This window comes from Monodelphis domestica, chromosome 1 (assembly GCF_027887165.1).
Source record: "Monodelphis domestica isolate mMonDom1 chromosome 1, mMonDom1.pri, whole genome shotgun sequence".
NCBI lineage: Eukaryota > Metazoa > Chordata > Mammalia > Didelphimorphia > Didelphidae > Monodelphis > Monodelphis domestica.
In genome coordinates this window covers 538,870,660-538,890,267 of record NC_077227.1, presented here as the reverse complement: position 1 = coordinate 538,890,267, position 19,608 = coordinate 538,870,660, and the positions used below count along the sequence as shown (strand labels likewise).

Here is a 19,608-nt window from a genome sequence, read left to right as displayed (position 1 = left end):
CAATTATTTACATTATAATTTTTAATATTTGTTTTCTGTCTTTTCACAATTCATGCCCCCCTCTTTTTTAAAAAAGGATTTTTGTTGTTTTTATTTACTTGTTTGTTACATTAAAATTCTCTCCCTCCTTCCCCTTCAAATACTAGAGAAGGCATCTTTTGACAAATATATATATATATATTTATATATATATATGTGTGTGTGTGTGTGTGTGTGTGTGCGTGCGCGTGCGCATATATATAAGTATATGTATATATTTATATATATAACTAAGTCTTACTTGTTTCTATTTATCAGTTCTTTAACTGATTTTTTCTGTTTTTTCTGTTTTTCTGAGTTTTTCAGGAGAGGAATAATGTGGTCATATTTGTGCCTTAGGAAGATTATTTCAGCAGCCCTGTAGAGAAGGGAGAGACTGGAAGCAAAGTAAAAAATTAGATAATTATTAGAAGGGGCGATGATGACCTGGTCAAGGAGATTGACCATGTAACATCTTTGATTACCTCCCATTTATACTTTATAAATATTTTAAAAACTCTTACCTTCTATCTTAAAATTGATACTAAGTATTATTTTAGTATCAAAGCAGAAGAGTTGTAAGGGCTAGGCAATTGGGGTTAATGACTTGTCTAGGGTCACACAGCTAGGAAGTATCTGAAGCCAGATTTTAAACCAGAACCTAATTCTAGCCACACCTTGCCACCTAGCTGCCCATAGATCTTATGGGTACAATGATGTTTCTGCCTAAAGAATGAGTTCCTTGAAGGTAGTCATTATGTTTTTGTCTTTCTTCATATCTCTCTTGCTTAAGAACACAGTAACTTGCACATAGTAAGTGCTTACCATGCTCATTGACTAATGGAGAAGTTGTTGGGGCAGAATTGACAAGATCTGGCAACTAATTGAATGTGGGAAGGAGGACTGAAAGAGAAGAAAGAGGCAAGAATAAATCAAAGGTTGAACTAGGAAGTCACTAGGAAGATAGTAATGCCCTTGACAGAAACAGGTAAATTTGAATGAGGGATGTATTTGGGGAGAAGGAGGAAGATAATGAGTTCTAGCAGGGAAATGATTGGCAATGCCCTGAATTAGGTAGTGCACTGGACTTAAAAATCAAGAATACCTGGTTTTGAATATCACCTTGGAGACTTAATAGCTATATGACCCTAGACAATTCACTTAACTTCCTCTGTTTCCTAGCTTTCCAGACCTATTTTATAGTTCTCCCTTGCATGAACTCTAGATTCTAGTCAAACTGGATCATTAGCTATTTTATTTTAGGCTCTGGATACTTCAACTTCCGCCTACGTCTTTATACCTGTTCAGATAAAATTTGCAACATTGTTCCCTATCTTCCTATAGACATGAATTTAAAAAATAAAACTCTGTAACATAAGGTTTCCATACCTGGTTACAATCTATTAACTTAGCAAGGGGAGAATGAATTATATATAAAGTATTTATTTTGGGCAAAGCAGGGATACAAATAGAAAAGTAAGACAGTTTCTAATGGGGGAGAGGACACACAGATTTCAGCTACAAGTCAGAGGGAAAAGCCACAATATCTTTAAGGTGCCCCAGCAAACCAGATGGTAATGCTTCTTCTTCATTGGCATTTGCATTGATAAAATCATATCCTTTTCTGAAGTTAAACTATTTAATGGTCCCAAGGATTTTGGTAGCAGGAACTTGTTTTTCCTAGCCAGGCTGCATTTTGGGAGGGTGTTGAGGTTCCTGGACTGATAGATCAAGCTATCACTGGGATAGCATTGGTTTGGGAGGTGAAACTACTCCAGGGGTTCTTGGGCATACTTACCAATTGGTGGCAATTAGTAGGTGGTACTGGTGAGGAAAACAATACCCTATTAGCCACTGAATGTATATTTTTCTAGTGGGGCTGCTAGATCGTATATTGGATAGAGCTCTGGGCTTGGAGTCAAGAAGACCAGAGTTAAAAATCTGTCCCCAGAAAATGAATAGCTGTGTGATCTTGGGCAAGTCTTTAAATGTTCTCTGCTTCAGTTTCTTTAACGGGAAAATGGGAAAATAATTGCACTTATTCCCAGGGTTGTTGTTGGGTAGATAAAATGAAATAATATTTATAAAGTACTTACCTCAGAGCCTGGCATACAGAAGGGACTATATCGCTATTATTATTATTATTATTATTATTATAACTGGGGGTAGCAAATCTGGAGTTTAACCAGCATAGATGTAGCCTCTCTTTCCTACCTCTCAAAATTCAGGTATCATCTGCTATATGAAGCCTTTCCTTGTGCTCATGACTGTTAGAACTCTCCTTTCTCAAGTTACTTTGAATTTACTGAACTATAGATATTGTATTCTCCATCACCAAATAGAATGTGAACTCTTCAAGGGCAACTAGTTTGGTTTCATTGGTATCTCTAGGAACTGTTGTTGCTTGTCCTTTGTTTTTGAAGAGGACCAATGAAGCATGGGATGATATTTTGACTTCTCCATGAAATAGATTTAAGTGAGGCAGAGTTACAGAAAGTTGGCAGCCTCACTCTCTCTTCCAGTCATCAAGATCCAGGGGCAAGACAAAAATCAAGATGACTGGCTAACACAAAGCTGCCTTTGATATGATTGTAAGGAAGGAAACCTCTTGACTTTTTAAAAAAGAAATAAAACATTTTCTTTTTTAATTAAAAACAGTACAATGTTTTTGTAAAGATTTGAAATGTGAAATTATATAATTATGTGGTGTTAGCAGAAACCAAAATGAAACATATTTATGTTATCTTAGTTGTTTTATACTTCATATATAAGAAAAGTAAAGTCATTAATGTTTTTGTCCAAATTTAAAAGTTGTTTTCAGCATCAAAATTCCTGTCATCTCTCTACACTTGATGTTTGTATTCTAAACTGGTATCCTTGGCTTGCAAGTCTTTTCTGCTTGGCTAAGAATTCGAGTATCTGCTGGCTGAGGTATTTCTGGACTATTTGGATCTACTTATTATTGCAGCTATTTTTTTTAGCAGTTAAATTTCTGCTGGATATGCTGATGATTGAGGTCTATGTATTTTTCAGTTTCTGTTTGAGAGTATCAATGTCTTTCTTGAATAAGTGCTGGTGAAACTATTGTGGCATCTTATCTATACTGTTCTAACTTGATATTGAGTTTGACCTTTGTTATAGCTAGTATCATCTGACTATATGAAAACATATCTTTCTTTCCTTTTTGAGAGGAAGGCTTTATTTTATTGTTTCACATTCATGAAATCATCATTGGATCATCATAAAGAATCTACTGGCAAGGCAGTGATTCAGTGGATGGGGAGCCAGGCTTGGAGTAGAGAGGTCCTGGGTTTAAATCTGGCCTCAGACACTTCCTACTTATATGATCCTGAGCAAGTCATTTAACCCCAATTGCCTAGCCCTTTATGCTTTTCTGCCTTGATACTGATACTATACTTAGAATTGATTCTAAGACAGAAGGTAAGGATTTATTAATTTTTTTTAAGTCAACAGACTTGCGTTTCCATGAGTGTCCTATTCTTCACATGATCATGCCATGGATAAAATGTCCCTAATACAATGGCAGAACCCCAGGGACTGATATTTTTGGGTGGCTTCTATTCAATAGATGAGCCTGATCACTATTTAAGAATATACTATGGCAAGAAGGTGGAAATTACTATCATTTAAATTAAGAAAAACTCCCTCTAGCCACCTATCTTCACCCCAAATCACAGGAAAACCTTAGCTCCCTCTTCCAGAACATTTGTGTCCCTGACCCTATTCCTGACATGAGGCCCTCCTTATCCCAGACATTGCCAGAAAGCCCTAGTCTTCCCTTTCAATGGTAAGAATTCCATCCATGGAGTTCTAACTATGGTTGAATAGGGAAAGGGCCTCATGTATTCCTCTGTGTTTGTCTCTCCATCTGTCCATTAATGGTCTTCCAAAAGCCTGGAGGGCAGCAGCAATAGCTCAAACCACACTATTAGGATAAAGATTCAGGACCATATCCCTTGTACTCCAGCACCCCAGCCATAGTCACCAGGGACTTGGCCTTGAGAATGCAGGTAGTCATCCTCTCTAATACTCCCTAGCAATGCCAGGTAGTATGGGTGGGAGAGAGAAGGTAGAAACTATATGAAGCAGATATCACAGGGATGGTAGTGATCTGGTGAGGGCAGCAGACAGAAGAAAGTCTGTGAATTTTAGTTTTAAGACCTGCTTAGTCTTTAGAAATTCCAGCAACTAGGAATGTGTACAGCCCTACTTAAGGATTAAGTGTTGAGGAGGATGGCCTATGACTGACATGTGCTAGCACGTGACAAATCAGGAACAACTGACAGACCTCCTGGGTTGTCCTAAGTCAAGCTTAAGCCACCATTGGTACATGTGAGATGCAGAAAGTGATGTAAAGAATGGTCTATATATTTCGTGTCACTTCCTCTCTCTTTGCTCTCTCTTTGAGACGTTGGGCTCTTTCAGCATTGGGAGCTTGTGGCAGCGTTCTTAGTATGCTTGGTGAATGGTTTAGGCTGATTCCTTTTTTCCTTTACCTCCTAAAATGCTATCCTCATAGGAGGCCCCTCATCTCAGAGGAGACCTCGTGGCTGGAAGCCAAGCTAGATTGAGAAGGCCCCTTGGCCTAGGCCTCTGAACTCCTATCTGGTTTACCAGAGCAGTTCAATTCCTTTTCTCTCTTTTCTTCTTAATTTCTTCCTCCTATTGTAATTAAACCACCATAAAAATCTCAAACTGATGAGTTTTTTATTGGGATTGAATTTTAATCCCTGGCAACCACTAGTATAATATATTCAGTCAATAACCCCTCATTTTACCCTTAACAAGTCCTAGGTCATGGTCTCTATTTGGTACTCAACAGGGCTGAGGAGATTGGTTAAATGTGACCCCGTTCTCATCTTCAGAATCCCCAGCAGTCAGTTCCTAGTCCTTAGCCACGAAAGAGGATGTGAAACAAATCAGATACCTTTTACTTTAAAGAAGACATCGTGGAGGTCATAGTGATCAGATTTGTTGTTGATGTTCAGTATTGTCTGACCTTCTGTGATTCTGTGGACTATACTGCCCATGGTGTTTTTTTGAAAAGATACTGGAGGGGTTTATAATTTCCTTCTCCAATAGATTAAGATAAACAGAAATTAAGTGGCTTGCCTAAGGTGTAGCTAGTTAGTGTGTCAGATCAGATTTGAATTTAGGTCTTCCTGACTCCAGGTCCAACACTCTATCTACTGAGCCATTTAGCTGCCTCTAGTGTCTAGGTTGACAATAGTCAATTCTCTAGGGGCCTCCAAGAGTTATTGCAAAAAATCTGCTCACACTGAGGTCTTGGGAGTCTTTTAGATCCAGATTATGATTTCCTTCTCCTTCTACTTCTGCTGCTGCTGGTTATTCCAGAGTTACTGTGTCCTGAAATTGTCCTTCCTCATCCTCCCAGATTGCTGCTGCTTCTAAATAGTCAGGAACACTTTATTTTCTTGGGCATTTACATAAAATCTTCATGAGACATTCATCAAAAGAATTCCACAGGCATCTGCATGCTTCCTTAGCTGTCTCTTATTATAAATAAACTTCCAAACCTGGGGAAGAATCGAACTCTCCACATTTCATAACAGCTTCTCATACTTGGAATAAAGATGGAGAGCCATTTGTCCTTTGGCCAAGGCCAAAGTAAATGGGGAGTTAGGGAGGTGGTGGTGGTCCAGAAACAACCTCCAGGGAAGTAGATATAGTCATAATAAAAGGAGGGATACATCAATAAAAGGAGGGATACATCGTGAGAAGCAGGTAGGGGTAGCTGAAGGGAGGATGGTGGGCCAACCCCAGGTCCCTGGCTCCCTTAGTCAATTAGTGGTCCTTGGTTCTACCAGAGAAGAGAGGGAAAACTAGCCTCAGGGGTTACAATGGGTTTAGCCTACCTCCAGGTTACTGGCTAGGTCAGGGTTCTCTGAGGTTCTAATGGAGACAGTGAAGGAGTGACTGCCCTTCCCTCCCTTTATCTCTGGGAAGTGGGGCAGGGACCAGTCAGCCCTGGGCTGGTCCCCATCCCTGCTCACCAGGCTGAATTCCCTATCTATGACAGAATTGTCACTTTTAAAAAAATGATTGTTATGATTTTCATACCAGGAACCAGTGACTTTTTTTCCTGATGTTCAGTACTGACCATATCTAGTGCCTCCCAAAATGTTTTTATGAAGAAATTATCAGCGATAGATAGCCATGAGGCTTCTGTCCTCTTTGTTTCTTAAACTTCTTTAAACATCTAGCATTTTTTTTCATCTTCCTTCTGGGGAGCTGAATTAATTAAGTAGCTAACATAACATAGATATTGACTTGTTTTGGAGGCCATTGTTAAATTTGTTGTAGTATATCTCTATTTCATCCTGTGAGATAGACATTGGCACATGCATGAAGTCTTTTTGTTTGTTCTCATCCTAGTCAAGATGAGATAATCATTCCATGACATTTTCTTATAGAAGAACCTATAAACTTCTCTTTTATCTACAACTTCCATTTGCCTTTTTGGCTCATTTATCAGTCAGTCAATTAACATTTATTAAGTGTCTGCTCTGTGCCAGGCACTACACTAAACATTGAGGTTACAAAGTAAGAGAAAAAGACCGTCCTTGCCCTGTTAATATTGATTGTGGTTCATTTCTTCCTGTGATGTCATATTGTTCAATGGACAAAGATCTGATATTTAGACTAATTATTAGATGGTCTATATTCTGCTTAAACTTCATAATCCCTTTTTCTGGTATTCTACCTCTATCACCAAGGATGTAGAAGTGTGTTACATGGAATATGAAAAAAAAAATTTGTTTCAAGAGTTGCCATGGACAAAGAATTCCTCTCCATCCTGAAGCATGAAACATGAGCCTCTCTCTATACTTAGCCAGGATGGTACTCAGTAACAGATTTAGTCTGTTGTTCAAGCCTTTCCAAATTAGTAGACCCTACCAGAATATATACTCTGCTAGAATAGCTGTCCAGTTAGGGTCACCTCTGCTCTGTGATGCAGAAGTGAGAGTAGATTTTGATAGAATACTTCTCCCTATCTGGTCCCATCACTGTGACTAAAAAAAGACAAGAGATGGAAAATTGGATAGTCTATTTGGAGTGTCAGGAAATGAATTAGAAGATAATATGTTAGAGGGCTTGAGTTGTAAAAAACTGGAGGAAAACATGCATATATGTATAAAAGGAGAAAACAGGAGTCTGGAACAGGGAGACATTTACTATAGTTTACAGTTTGCTGCCAAATGTAAGGATAAGTCAGCATTAAAACTTTTACACCAAAATTATAGCTAATGAAGAATCCTGATAAACTGTCAGCAAGGATAATGTCATCACTACCAACCAGAGCTCTGCCTCACATAGCACATAGATGGATGGGTACTTAATGAATGCTGCTGGAGTTGTCTGTCCTCTCTGCCTGAGGTTTATAAGTCTGTCAGACTACATTACTAGTCTCTCTCACACATCCTCCTTTTTCAGATGCAAAAAAGTATTTCTGTAAAGATGGTTTTGGTTTTATTGCTAGTAGCAACACAAACCATTCGGCAGGCCTAGTAAAAACTTAAAAGATGTGACTTTGAAGTAAGTTATAAAACAAAACCAGGCATATATTTCTCCAGTATGAAATGTCTTTAGAGCTTTGGGATTTTTTTTGGTAAGGGTGGGAATTTCTGCAAAAGTTATCAAGCACACACACACAAAGTCTCTTTTTCTGGATTTTGTTTTCTTTTGCTAATCTGGTTTTGTTATGAAATTTTCCTGCTGTTGCAAATGAATTCTGGTCCTTTACTTAATGGCCCTGCCATACCTGAAGAGAAAAACCACCTTCTTCAGTCATCCACAACACTCCTCCCCCACTTTCCTCCACTTCCTCCTGGAATACCCACTGCAGTATTTTATTACAGGGTCTTCCGAGTGAGATTTCACATTCAAACTTAAGTAAATATGATATTTCATAAAACAATTTCAAGAGCTCAGACTCTGGAGTTAGAAGACATAGGTTCGAATCTTGACCATGACACTTGAGACCTCATGACCTAGGACAATTTGACCTCTATGCACCTTCTTCTGTAAAATGCCGAGATTAGACTAGATGACCTCAAAAGTCCTTCCTGCTCTAAATCTGTCATCTTACGTAATCGTTCGTCTGTCTTATTACCGAACGGCCATTCATAACTTCAAGACAACTAACTAGCAACAGGCACCATTTTGAGAATAGCTCGGGATTTAGTGCATACTACTGGGACGTGAGGCACCAGAACTAGGATCCCTCTACCTCTAAGGACAAGGTGAATTTTGGACAATGAGGAAGGGTAGGAGGAAAAGAATCGGAGAGACGTTTGGATGCTGTACTGAGTGGGAGTAGCTCATTCTCATTCAGGGGACTCAATCTTCAAACTATTAATCTAAGGCAAAGGGATTTGTCCTCTTTGTGATGGGAGAACACAGGCATAAGCGAGGTTCCTCCAAAGGGGTGGGGTTAGGGTGAAATAGGGGTGGACTCTGGCTTGGACTCTAGGGTTTGTTAACGCATGTGCACGTAAAACAGAAACATACACACCCCTCCCATACTTTAGAGCACCAGGGAAGAGACTTAGAAATGTACTTAGACCTTGGAGAAGGGAGGAGACGGTAACTCACTGGAGAGGGAATCGAAGTTCCCTGGAGATCGCGGCCACCACTTGGGGATGGGGGAAGGAAAGCTTCCCGAACTCTCAGACCCAGCTTAGGGGTGGGAGTAGGGGGCGGGGAAGAGTCCGAAGGGCCGCACGCTCTCGGGGAGGGGGACCCGGGACACTCAAACAACGAGGGGGAGGGGAGGAGCATTGAACGCTTAGGCACAGCTGGCGGGGCAAGGGGCGGAGTACTAACCCTCAGATACAGCCTGAAAGCCCGGCCCCAAACGCTCTGACTGTGCTCTAGGATTTGCACTGCTGGGGTGGGGGTGGGGGAAGGAGTAGAACACCGAAAGTATCCATAGACTATGCTGGGGCTCGGGGATCGAGTCTGGACGCCTCCATCGTGCCCACCCTGAGTTCCCCCTCCCATCCCTATTTTTTTTTTCCAGGTGGATTAGATTTCCAGCGGCTCGGAGAGGTCGGTGATTGGCAGTTCTCTTCGGAGCTGCCGTCCCCGCCCCTCCCCAGCCCTGCCTCCGGCCCTCGAACTCCGGCCCCTCCCACCTCCATCCTCCTCCTCCGCGGTGGAGTAGGTGCTCGAGTCTGGGTGGCGGGTAGTTCCCGCTCTGGCTCTATGCGCCTGCTTCGGGGTCTCATTCAGAAAAAGAAGAAAAAAAAAGACGAGCGGGTAGGAGGGAAGTGCTGCTGGCTAGGGGAGCCAGAGAGGTGGCGGCGGCGACAACCACGGCCCCAAAGCGTACACGAGGGAGGAGGCGAGAGTCGCCGAGGCGCTTCCAGGGCTGCAGCTTCCCGAGGCTCCGGGGCTAAGCTGGAAGTGAGGACGAGTTGCTTTGAGCCCGCTCTCTCGGGCTAGCAGCCCCGGGCCCTCTCCGGGCAGGGCGGGCTCCGCGGCGGCCGGCGCTGGGGTTTCCCTTTGTCCGGGCGTCGCTGGGGCGAGGGAAACCGCAGGCTCGGGCGGCTGCAGGGGGCGGCGGCCGGGTCCCCGAGGTCGCGGTCGGCTGGGCTCTTCCTTTCCATCCTCCTTCAGGGGTCGCCAGTGGAGGCGGCTCACCCCAGCCTGTGCCCCCTGCTCGAGTCCCGGCCGAGGCGATGCCGGACCAGATCTCCGTGTCGGAATTCGTGGCTGAAACCCATGAGGATTACAAAGCTCCCACCGCCTCCAGCTTCACCACCCGCACCACCCAGTGCCGGAACACGGTGGCGGCCATCGAGGAGGTAAGGCGTCTAGCTCCCCCAGAGTGGGCCGGGGTCCACCCTTGGGGATGCCTGCGGCACGACCTCGGGCCGACCTGGGCGGCGGCGGCGGCGGCGGTGCGGAAGCCCCTGGGGAGCCGTCTTCCTCCTCTTCCCCTGTCTCCTTACCTCCCTCCCGCGGGCTCCATTGGCGCGGCTTGGATGCGCTCGGGGGACCACGGCCCGCAGCCCCCTCTCCCTCCCCTGCTTCCCACCATCAGTGAATCTTGCCTCGCCTTACTCGCCCTTGAGCTCGGCTTTCCTCCGTGAATCACCTTCCCGCGCTCTCTTCCAGCGACCGAGAGAGTCCTGGATCTGGAGAACTGTATTCGAATCCTGATTTGCCGCTATTTGGTCTAGGACTCTATCTCCTCATCCCCCCCCCCTTTTTTTTTTTACCTCACCCTTAGTTTCCTCTTCTGTAAGACGATGTAGATTAGATGGTCTTTGAGCCCCCTTCCAGCGCTAAAGATCTTTGGACTCCCAGAGCTATACTAGAACTGCCTCCCCTATACTCCCTTGCCCCCTCTTCATCTGAGGGAAAAGTTTCTTTCTCTTCCTAATCCAGAAGCAGCAGGGTTAATCCTGTAGGAAACAGAGAAGCTCTTTGTTCCCACTGTAGGTTGGTCTTGGGAAATCTGTTATTGATTGTTGGCCTTTTGGTCTTAAAAAAATTTTTTTTTAAAAATCCCACTCCTCACAACCCTTTGCTTTGTTGCCCCTTGGACCAACCCAACTTCCCCTCCCCCTCCCCAATGAAATTGATGTTGGGCTGTAAGGAACCTGTCTTCCTGAGCAGCTGCTTTTCCACCTTCTTGATTTTCGAGACTTGTCTGGAGCTTCTCTGTCCGGAAGCTTTGGTTTTTCCAGTGCCACCTTTTAGAAAAAAGGAACGATTTCCTAACTTCCTTTTATAACCTGCCTTTAGTTTGTCATTTGTTTACGTGGGTACCATCAAGAGTTAACAGCCTTATTCTGGAGGACCCAGTTTGGGTTTGTCATCTACTTTCAGGGCTGTGAATCCCCTCCCCCATGACTCCTGAACTTTCCTTGGCTTTTATAGATCTGGTTAGACAGGGATTGAGTGAGCCTTGATTGTAAACTCAGGAGATTAGTATTAGACCGTGGGCTCCTTAAGATCATGGACTATTGGTTATCTTTTTTTATATTCCCAGCGCTGGCTGGCAGATGGTAGAAGGTGCTTAATAAATGCTAGTTGTCTGACTATCCGTTTTTTAGAGGAGGGCATAAACACTACTTGTCTCAGAAAATGTAGATGCACTATTAGATAATTATTTACCTTTATGTACATTATAAGATTGTGTGTGTATATGTGTATGTGTGTGTACAGGGCAGTACTTTAAGGAAATATATTCTCAGATACAACATTTAGAGTCAGAGACTGAGAGCTGTAAAAAGACTTGAGATCATCAGCTAGATTAACCATCTCATTCTGCAGGTGAGTGAAGTAAACACTTTGAAAGGGGGGGGGGGGTTTGGAAAGGACTTGCCAAGGTCACCCAGGAAGTTAAGTTGAATTAATGGTACTGATCCTTTGATTCTAGAGCCAGTGATCTGTAATAACTTTTTGCATCTTCAGTCACCAGTAAAATGTATTTTACCTACCAAGAATCCCCCAGAGGCTATACTGTCTTTTCACTGAGTAAGTACAAAATGAATGCTGTCAAGTTAGAGATGTGATGTTATGGTTAATTGTCCTTAAAGAGCTTTGAAGAGGGAGATATGAAGTTCCTGACCTAATAACAAAACATAAAAAGTGAAGAAAGTTTTAGACCTGGCTGATGCAAACTGGTCAAGGGTTAGATTGTAACTGGTTAAGATTAGATGATAACTAAGAATAGTAGCTACTTTTGCCTTTTTTGTTTATTTACTCAACCAGCTTACCCTACAAGATGTCCCAAAAATCTTAGTGCAGGAGGGATGCCTGCAAACTCAAACACTAAAGCTAGACCAACATAGCAATAAGTGGAATTTATTTGTTAAAACTACACTAAAACTTTTGAGACCCCCTGTTTAAAAATATTAAATCAGCTTAGAAACTCTATTTCTTGGCATATTGCTATAGCTTTAATGCTTGGGCTTATAGATATTTTAGTAAAATTTAGTTGGGTAATAGTAGTTGTCAAATGGGCCTTAAGTATCCTCATTAATTTCCCTTCCTTCTTGGGTAAACTATCTGTAGCTGGTGACTAAGTGAAGATGCCCAATAATAATTTACTTAAATGGAGTGGGGCATTTTTCTTTGTTTAAACTGAGGCAATTTGGGCCTGTTTAAATAAAAAACAAAAACCACCAAAGGCATTTGGCATTCTTTTAGAAAGCATATTTAGGTGAACTTTTTGTATAGTACTATATATTTGATTTTAAAAGATCATTCAATATTTCTATCCAAGGTGTCCTAGAAGTCTTACTGCAATTTAAAATGATTAAAACGTAAAACTGTACTAAGAGTTTTTTTGAGGGGAACATCCTGGATAGGAATATTGAAGCCATGTCTTGGAAACTCTTTATTGGTATGTTGCTATAACTTTATTATTTAGGTTTGCATGTATTTTAGAAATGTTAGTAGTCCTTAAGTACCCTTATTAATGTTTCCAGTTTTTTGGGCAAATCATCTATAGCTAGTGACTAAGTGAAGAAATCCAGCAATGATTTACCTAAATTGAGTGGAAGGAACATTTTTGTTTTTTCTAAACTGAGGTAATTTTTGCCTATTTAAATAAAAAACAAAATCCATGAAAGATACTATATTCTAAAAGGAAGCATATTTAAATGAACTTTTTGTATAGAACTGCATATTTGACTTTACAAGGTCATCAGAACCTCAAAGTTAGTCTAGTTCAGACCCATTCTTCTCTCTACTCCAATTATTTTATAGATTAGGAAACTGAGGCCCAGATGAATCAAGAAACTTCTTTCAAAATCATATGGTCAACTAGTATCAAAGCCTCCACTAGGGAATGTTCATTTGTCCAAACTTAAAATGTTCATCAACATATGAATTTAGTGTGGTAATTTCCTTTACTTTTATTTAACCCATATCTTCTGTCTTAGAATTATAGGAAGGCCTAGGCAATTGAAATTTAGCAACTTGCCTATAAAAAAGCTAGCAAGTATCTGAGGCCAGATTTGAAACCAGGACCTCCTGTCTCCAGGCCTGGCTCTATCCACTGAGCCACCTAGCTGTCCCTCCTTTTACTTTTAATTTTTACTATTAGAGAGAATTGTGTCATCATTGGGAGGTTAAGTGACTTCCCCAAAGAAGATGGTATGTCAGAAGTAGGCTTTGAACCCAGGTTCTCTGGACTCCAAGACCAGCCTTCAGTCCCCTATACATTGATGCCTCTCCTTCAAAAGATCCTAGGATCTCTGAAGCTATCTACTCAAAACTTTTCTCATTCACCAAATAAGGAAACTGTGCCTCAGAGATGTTGAGTTGTTCAAAGTTAAATAGGTAATAAGTGTTAGCTGAGATTTGAACCAAGGCCCTGTGAAAGATCTGGGGTTCCTTCCATTGTATCAGACTACTACCATCTTTCCCCCTAAACCTTTCTCTCTTTCCTACCTTCCCTATTGCTATAGAGGGCAACACCATCTTCCAGTTGCTTAGACTCCCAGCCTAGGAGTCATCCTGGACTCACCATTTCTCACTTCCTATATCCTATCAGTTGCCAAGGACTGCCCATTTCACCTTTGCAACATAGCATATCTCAAATATGTTCCCTTCTCTCTTCTGACACTGCTACCACTCTATTACAGGCCCTTATTACCTCACACCTGGACTATTGTAATAACCTGCTAGTGCTGATGCCTGCCTTAAGTCTCTCCCCACTGCAATCTATCATCTAGTCAGTTACTAAAGTAATTTTCTTAAAGCACAGGTTCAATCATGTCACCTTCCTGTACAAGAAACAAACTTCAGGGGCTCCCTGTTGCTTCCAGGATCAAATGTAAAATGATCTGTTTGGCATTCAAAGCTCTTCATAACCTAGTCCCCTCTAACTTTTCAGTTTTCTTACACCTTACTCTTTGTCACCTACCCCTCCAGCCAGTGACACTGACCCTTTAGTTGTTCCATTCTCTGGCCACCCCACAGAACTGGAATGCTTTTCCTTCCTCTGGCTCCACCTACTGACCTCCCTGGCTTCCTTTAAGTCCCAACTAAACCTTACTGGAAACCTTCATCAATCCCTCTTAATTTTAGTATCTTTCAAAACACTATATTTTCTTATTTGTATATACAACATAGCTTTTGTTGTATGTATTTGTTTGCTTGTTATCTCCACCTTTAGATTGTAAACACCATAAGGACAGGAACTGTCTTTGGCCTCTTTCTGTAACCCAACTCTTAACACAGTGCTTGGCACATAGTAAGCACCTAATAAATGTTTAGCGATTGATCATTTCCCTTTCCTCAAGCTTTTGTAAAATGTATTTTTAAATCTATAACTCTTCCTTTCTCCTCCCTCCTCCCTCATAACTGGTAGACTTTGGAAAGTCAGTGAAGTAATAATCACTGCCATTAAATTTGGCATGTCTGATTAATTTTGGTTCAGCAGTTAAAACATCTTAAAATCCAGGGCTCTCTTAGAGCCATGGGTAGGAGATTACCTCTAATCTCAGCAATCAGCTGATTACAAAGCTACAGGATTTTAACAAAAAATTATTAAACTAAAGACTTGCTCTAGATTTTTTGCTTTGTGTCAGATAAACATAATAATTGCTTATGCCTATTGGTACAAAGGTGGGGGGAGCCCTCCTTCCAAAACTTAATCAGTCTTAGCTCTTTCATATGTGAAGGTCTGAATTTACAAAACACAATTGCAAAAGGACCCTCATTATAGATTTCCTTAACATGCCTAGTTCCTTTTTTTCTTTTTTTCAAATAATCTTTACTGTCTGAGTTCATATGAATTCTAAGACAGAAGAGTGGCAAGAGCTGGACAATTGGGGTTAAGCAACTTGCCCAAGGTCACAGTAAGTGTCTAAAATTAGATTTAAACCTAGATCCTCCCAACTCCAGGCCCAGAATTCTATTCATTGTGTTACCTAGCTACCCCAAATGGCTAGTTTCTTACTAAACTAAGTTCGAGTCCTTGTTCTTTTACTTACTAATTGTGTGACTATGGGCAAGTCACCTGCCCTCTCTGAAGCTCTATTTCCTCATTGGTAAAACAGGAACGTTGCTTCCAAGGTTGTTGTGAGGATTAAATAGCATATCCAAATCATTTTTTTAAACCATGAAGCATATATAAAGGCAAAGTTATTTAAGAAATGTCATTTGCCTAGAAAATATCTTTCTTGAGTTCATCTAAAATATGGTCACATGTAAAAATCTGATTCACAAACTATGGTGTAGTGATGGGATTGCTAAGTTTGTAGTCATAGGACCTCAGTTCTAATCTGCCACTATGTATATGACATTGTGCAAGTCTTCAATCTTATTAGATGTGAATTTTCTCCTCTGTAAAAAGAGCGGCTTTGTCTAGACCTCAAAAGTTCCTTTTACAATCTATGATTGTATAATTTTCTTTGAGTGCATCTTTTGCAAAAAGAGGCACACCTTTCTGCCTGTTACAAATTGAATAAGTTTTTATGTTGGGAAAAGGGCAAGTGCGTTATCATGTTCAGTTAGTCTTTCAGTAGGAATCAAGTCTTATTTAAATAGTGCCTCTCCGCTCTTGGTTCAATATTTAAAGAAATGACTCACAAAATCAGTAATCTTGTTAAAAACAGATTAATTTTTGTGAGTCATTTATTTCTAGTACAGGTTCTAGAAGCTCAAATCATATTAGAGCTGAAAGTGTGCCATTTCTGTTTTTGAATCTGTACCCTGAAGAACACTGAATTCATTAAGCTCCTGATGCAATTGCTTGGCACTAGAAGGCTATGTGTGCTCCAGGGACTGTAGATCTAAAAAATAAATAAATAAACCCAACCAGATAATATATAATTACTTCACAGTTTGCAAATAAAAAATTTAAAAGAGATCTAGATAGGTATAGTTGATGATTCATACTTGCATATAGCTACTGAAAATTTACTGGCCTGAAGACTGATCTGTTTTAACCATCTCATTACTATTGCTGGAGAGATCTAGGTAGTCAATAAACACACACACACACACACACACACACACACACACACACACACACATACACATTCTTCAGATTTCATTTGGCTTGAAACATCTCTTCCTGGGTGGAACATTCTCTGTATGATTTTAAGGAGCTGAGGAGAGACTGATGAAAAATTAGTTATCAACAACATGCTTTTTTAGAATAGTAGAAATAAGCAGATTGTAGAGTTAAATAGTTAACTTTTTTGGTATATTATGTCATATCATGAGTAATCATTTGTAGAATTCTCATTTCTTCTGTTTCAGTCACTTTTAAATATTAGTGAGAGGTTTTTTTCCTTTTTAAAGTGATAAGGAAATCTTTAACATATAGGTAATTGAAATATTTTGAAAAATTAATGTTTCGCTTAAAATAATTTCTAGTTTACTCTGCCTTAAGGATATTTTATTCCTAGATATGTAGCTTTTTATAAAAATAATGATGACTCTCAAGTATTAAAATTTAATCCACTTCCTTCCAGAGCCATAATTCTCTAATATGTTGCCCTTGGTTGCCCTGGAAATCATGTTGCTCACATAAACAGAGGGTTATAACTGTAGGGAAGGAACCAGCAGCTGCGGTTCCTAAACTCCCAAGGGCTAAATTGTCCTTGGGGTTTGGTTCATCTCCTATATATTTTAGTGGGAACCACATACACATGCTTAGTAGGGCAGAGTGTGACTCTTAAAACTGACCATTTGAACTGCTTAAAAAATGTCACGTACATCCAAAAACACTAAATAGACCCTACTTTGAAACTCTACTCTATTTACCACACCAATTCCTGAGTAATCTTCCTAGTTCACTGCTGTGATCATATCATTCCTCTACTCAGAAACCATCAGTGGCTCCTCTTTGCTTATGAAATAAAATTTGAACTCTTCTGTTCCTTTTATTCAAGGCTCTCTTCAGTCTGGCATCCAATCTGTATAATTTTATCTTAGTACCATTCCTTTTCTATTCTAGGCAAACTTAATTACTTTTTATCTTCCATTGATGTTTGGGTCTATTCCTCCTTTATTATGCCCTCTTTCATAATATCTTCTTTGCTTGAAGTTAAGTTTATGCTAGGCTCTCCTTTCCATCTTTCAGCTGCCAACTGCCATTTTCTCCATGAAGTTTTCCCTGACCCTTTTAAATAAAAGTTCTATTCCTCTGGACATTTTTCATCAATTTTTGCCTGACCTTTATTTCTTTGTATTCTTTGCTCATTCATCATCCATATCCCCATTTCCATGTGTGGGTATATCTCTAGGAGTCTGTCCTGGGATCCGTTCTCTTTATACATATACTCTCTCATGATGACTTCATCAGTTTCCATTGTTCAAGCTGCATTTCTTTTCAGTTGTCTCCCATATCTACAGCCCTCATCACTCTTGAGCTCCAGTCCTATTCTTCTAGCTGCTTGACAGTTCTACCAATAAGTTTTTTCAGCATCTCAAATTCCATGTACCCCTGAACAGAACTCATCTTTATCTTTTAACTCATCCCTTTCCTAATTTACCTATTTTTGTCAAGAACACTACCATTTTTTAACTCACCTAAGTTCATAGCCCAACAGTTACCCTTCTATTTTTTACTCCCATTCCACCCCCTGCCAGGTTGGCAAATCCCCTTGATGCTATGTTCTCAACAATTCTTATAGCTATTGTAACAGGGCAATGATTCTAGTCCCAGTGCTCATCACTTTCCCTCTGAACCAGTGGTGTCCTTATCTGTCTACACAGTGGCTGCAATGATATTCCTAAACCATAGCTAAGATGATGTTACTCTTCTGGTCAAGAAGGTTAATGGCTTCTGTGAGAGTAATAATGAATAAAAACCAAGTATTTTAAATATGTAGGATCTAATAACCAACAAAAAATGAGAGAGAAAGGGCTTAATTCAGCCAAGTGAGCAGAGGACAAGTCTAAAGACCCACACCTGCTGTGCTTTACCAAAGCACAAACTCAAAACATCAGGATGTAACTTAAAAGGATTCTGGGTAAATGTAGTTCAGGTGTATCAGATTTTCTATTTGCACACTTAACCATTTCTTTTTAGTTGAACTCAAATTCCTTCATTTGATAAATTAAAATTAAACTTATAATATAGTTCTTACTTATCTCTCTAGGCTGATGAAATGTTATTATCCTTTCTCACATACACTGTCCTCCTGCAGAACTGACCAACTTGACATTCCATCTTCCACTATCTGTCTTTGTATAGACTTTCTTTGCCTTCCCCCCCCCCAATAAAGTATGTATAACCATCTGCCTCTTTGAACTCCTGCTTCCCATTTGGGTTCAGCTCATCAGCTTGATGTCAACTCCTACAAGATTCCAAAACTTTAGTTTTTTTCCCATCCTATTGAGCATTTTTCTTTGTTTATAGTCTCCTTATTTATCTATGATTATGGCATTTACTTCAGTAGAATACTGGTTCCTTGAGAGAAGAGACTATCAATTTGGTATTTTTTATTTATAGTGCCTGGCACATGGGCATAATCAGTGTGTGTTAGTTATTCCATTGTCTCCCTCACACTATACACTTTTCCATATTGTTCATTTTTGTAAGTAATATTTTAAAACCAAAACACCAAAACATAAACCCAAACAAACACCTAAAAAATCATGTTTTCATCTACATTATGATGCCAACAGTTCTTTTTTCTGGAGGTGAGTATTCTTTGTCATAAGTCCCTCAGAATTGTCCTGGATCATTGTATTGCCAAGAATGTGAAGTCTATCACAATTTATCATTCCAGAATATTGCTGTTACTGTGTACAGTATTTTCCTGGTTCTCCTTATTTAATTCTGCATCAGTTCATGTATGTTTTTCTAGCTCTTCCTGAGTTCATCCTGTTCCTCATTCCTTACTGCACAATAGTATTCTGTCACTGTCATATATCACAATTTGTTCAGCCATTCCCCAATTGAGGGACATCCCTTTAATTTCCAATTCTTTGCCACCACAAAAAGAGCAGCTATAAATATTTTTGTACAAGTAGGTTCTTTCCCCCATTTTTTGATCATGAGAATCTTTTTGGAAGAATCTCCAGCTAGTGATCAAAGGTCTCTCCAAGCTTCCCTTACAGACTTCTGGTGAAGAAAAACATCTTATTCTCAAGGCATCCCATTCTGCTTTTGGGCAAGTCTTATTTCCTTGCATCAAGCTTGCATCTGCCTTTTCAAAGCTTTTACTTATTGACCCTAATTGGGCCCTCTGAGACAAAGTAGATCAAGTGTAATCCCTCTTCACATGACAGTCCTTCAGATAGAGAGGGGAAGAAAGCTTTTGTGTAAAAGTCTTCCCTAAGTAAACATCCTTAGTTCCTTCAACAGATGCTTTCTTTTATGGTATAGTTTTTCATTCTCTTATCATTCTAGTTGCTCAAGACAAACTCTAGTTTGTCAGTGTCTTTCCTAAATTATGTTGCTTAGAGCCGAACATGGTTTCTCAAACGTTTTCATAGGACAGATCACAGGGATGATTACCTTCTTTGTTTAGACATTGCTTCTTATAATGCATCCCATTAGATTTCATTGGATTTTTTAGCTATTTTTGTCACTGTCTGATTTCATTTTGAATTTACAGTTCA

General features: G+C 40.2%; 1 protein-coding gene and 2 long non-coding RNA genes across 7 annotated transcripts in view; 2 read left to right on the top strand and 1 right to left on the bottom strand.

Annotated features, from left to right (window-relative positions):
- Positions 1 to 7,214: 7,214 nt before the first annotated feature.
- LOC103106401 (uncharacterized) overlaps positions 7,215 to 19,608 on the bottom strand; it is an 80,832-nt gene continuing 68,438 nt past the window's right edge. The window contains exons 2-5 of one of the 2 annotated variants that reach the window (XR_008915503.1): positions 10,671 to 10,763; positions 10,287 to 10,472; positions 10,129 to 10,210; positions 7,215 to 9,777 (exon numbers count right to left, since the gene is read on the bottom strand). This is a non-coding gene — a long non-coding RNA (uncharacterized LOC103106401). The remainder of the gene's footprint in view (positions 9,778 to 10,128; positions 10,211 to 10,286; positions 10,473 to 10,670; positions 10,764 to 19,608) is intronic. The other variant, XR_008915504.1, reaches the window with a different exon arrangement.
- ASAP2 (ArfGAP with SH3 domain, ankyrin repeat and PH domain 2) overlaps positions 9,738 to 19,608 on the top strand; it is a 260,772-nt gene continuing 250,901 nt past the window's right edge. For all 4 annotated transcript variants that reach the window (XM_056813322.1, XM_056813321.1, XM_007476157.3 and 1 more), the window contains exon 1: positions 9,738 to 9,869. In XM_056813322.1, coding sequence (XP_056669300.1) covers positions 9,744 to 9,869 — 126 coding nt within the window. In that variant the 5' untranslated portion in view covers positions 9,738 to 9,743. The remainder of the gene's footprint in view (positions 9,870 to 19,608) is intronic.
- The window catches only part of LOC107650590 (uncharacterized), a 67,929-nt gene continuing 59,610 nt past the window's right edge, over positions 11,290 to 19,608 (top strand). The window contains exon 1 of the long non-coding RNA XR_001626152.2: positions 11,290 to 11,550. This is a non-coding gene — a long non-coding RNA (uncharacterized LOC107650590). The remainder of the gene's footprint in view (positions 11,551 to 19,608) is intronic.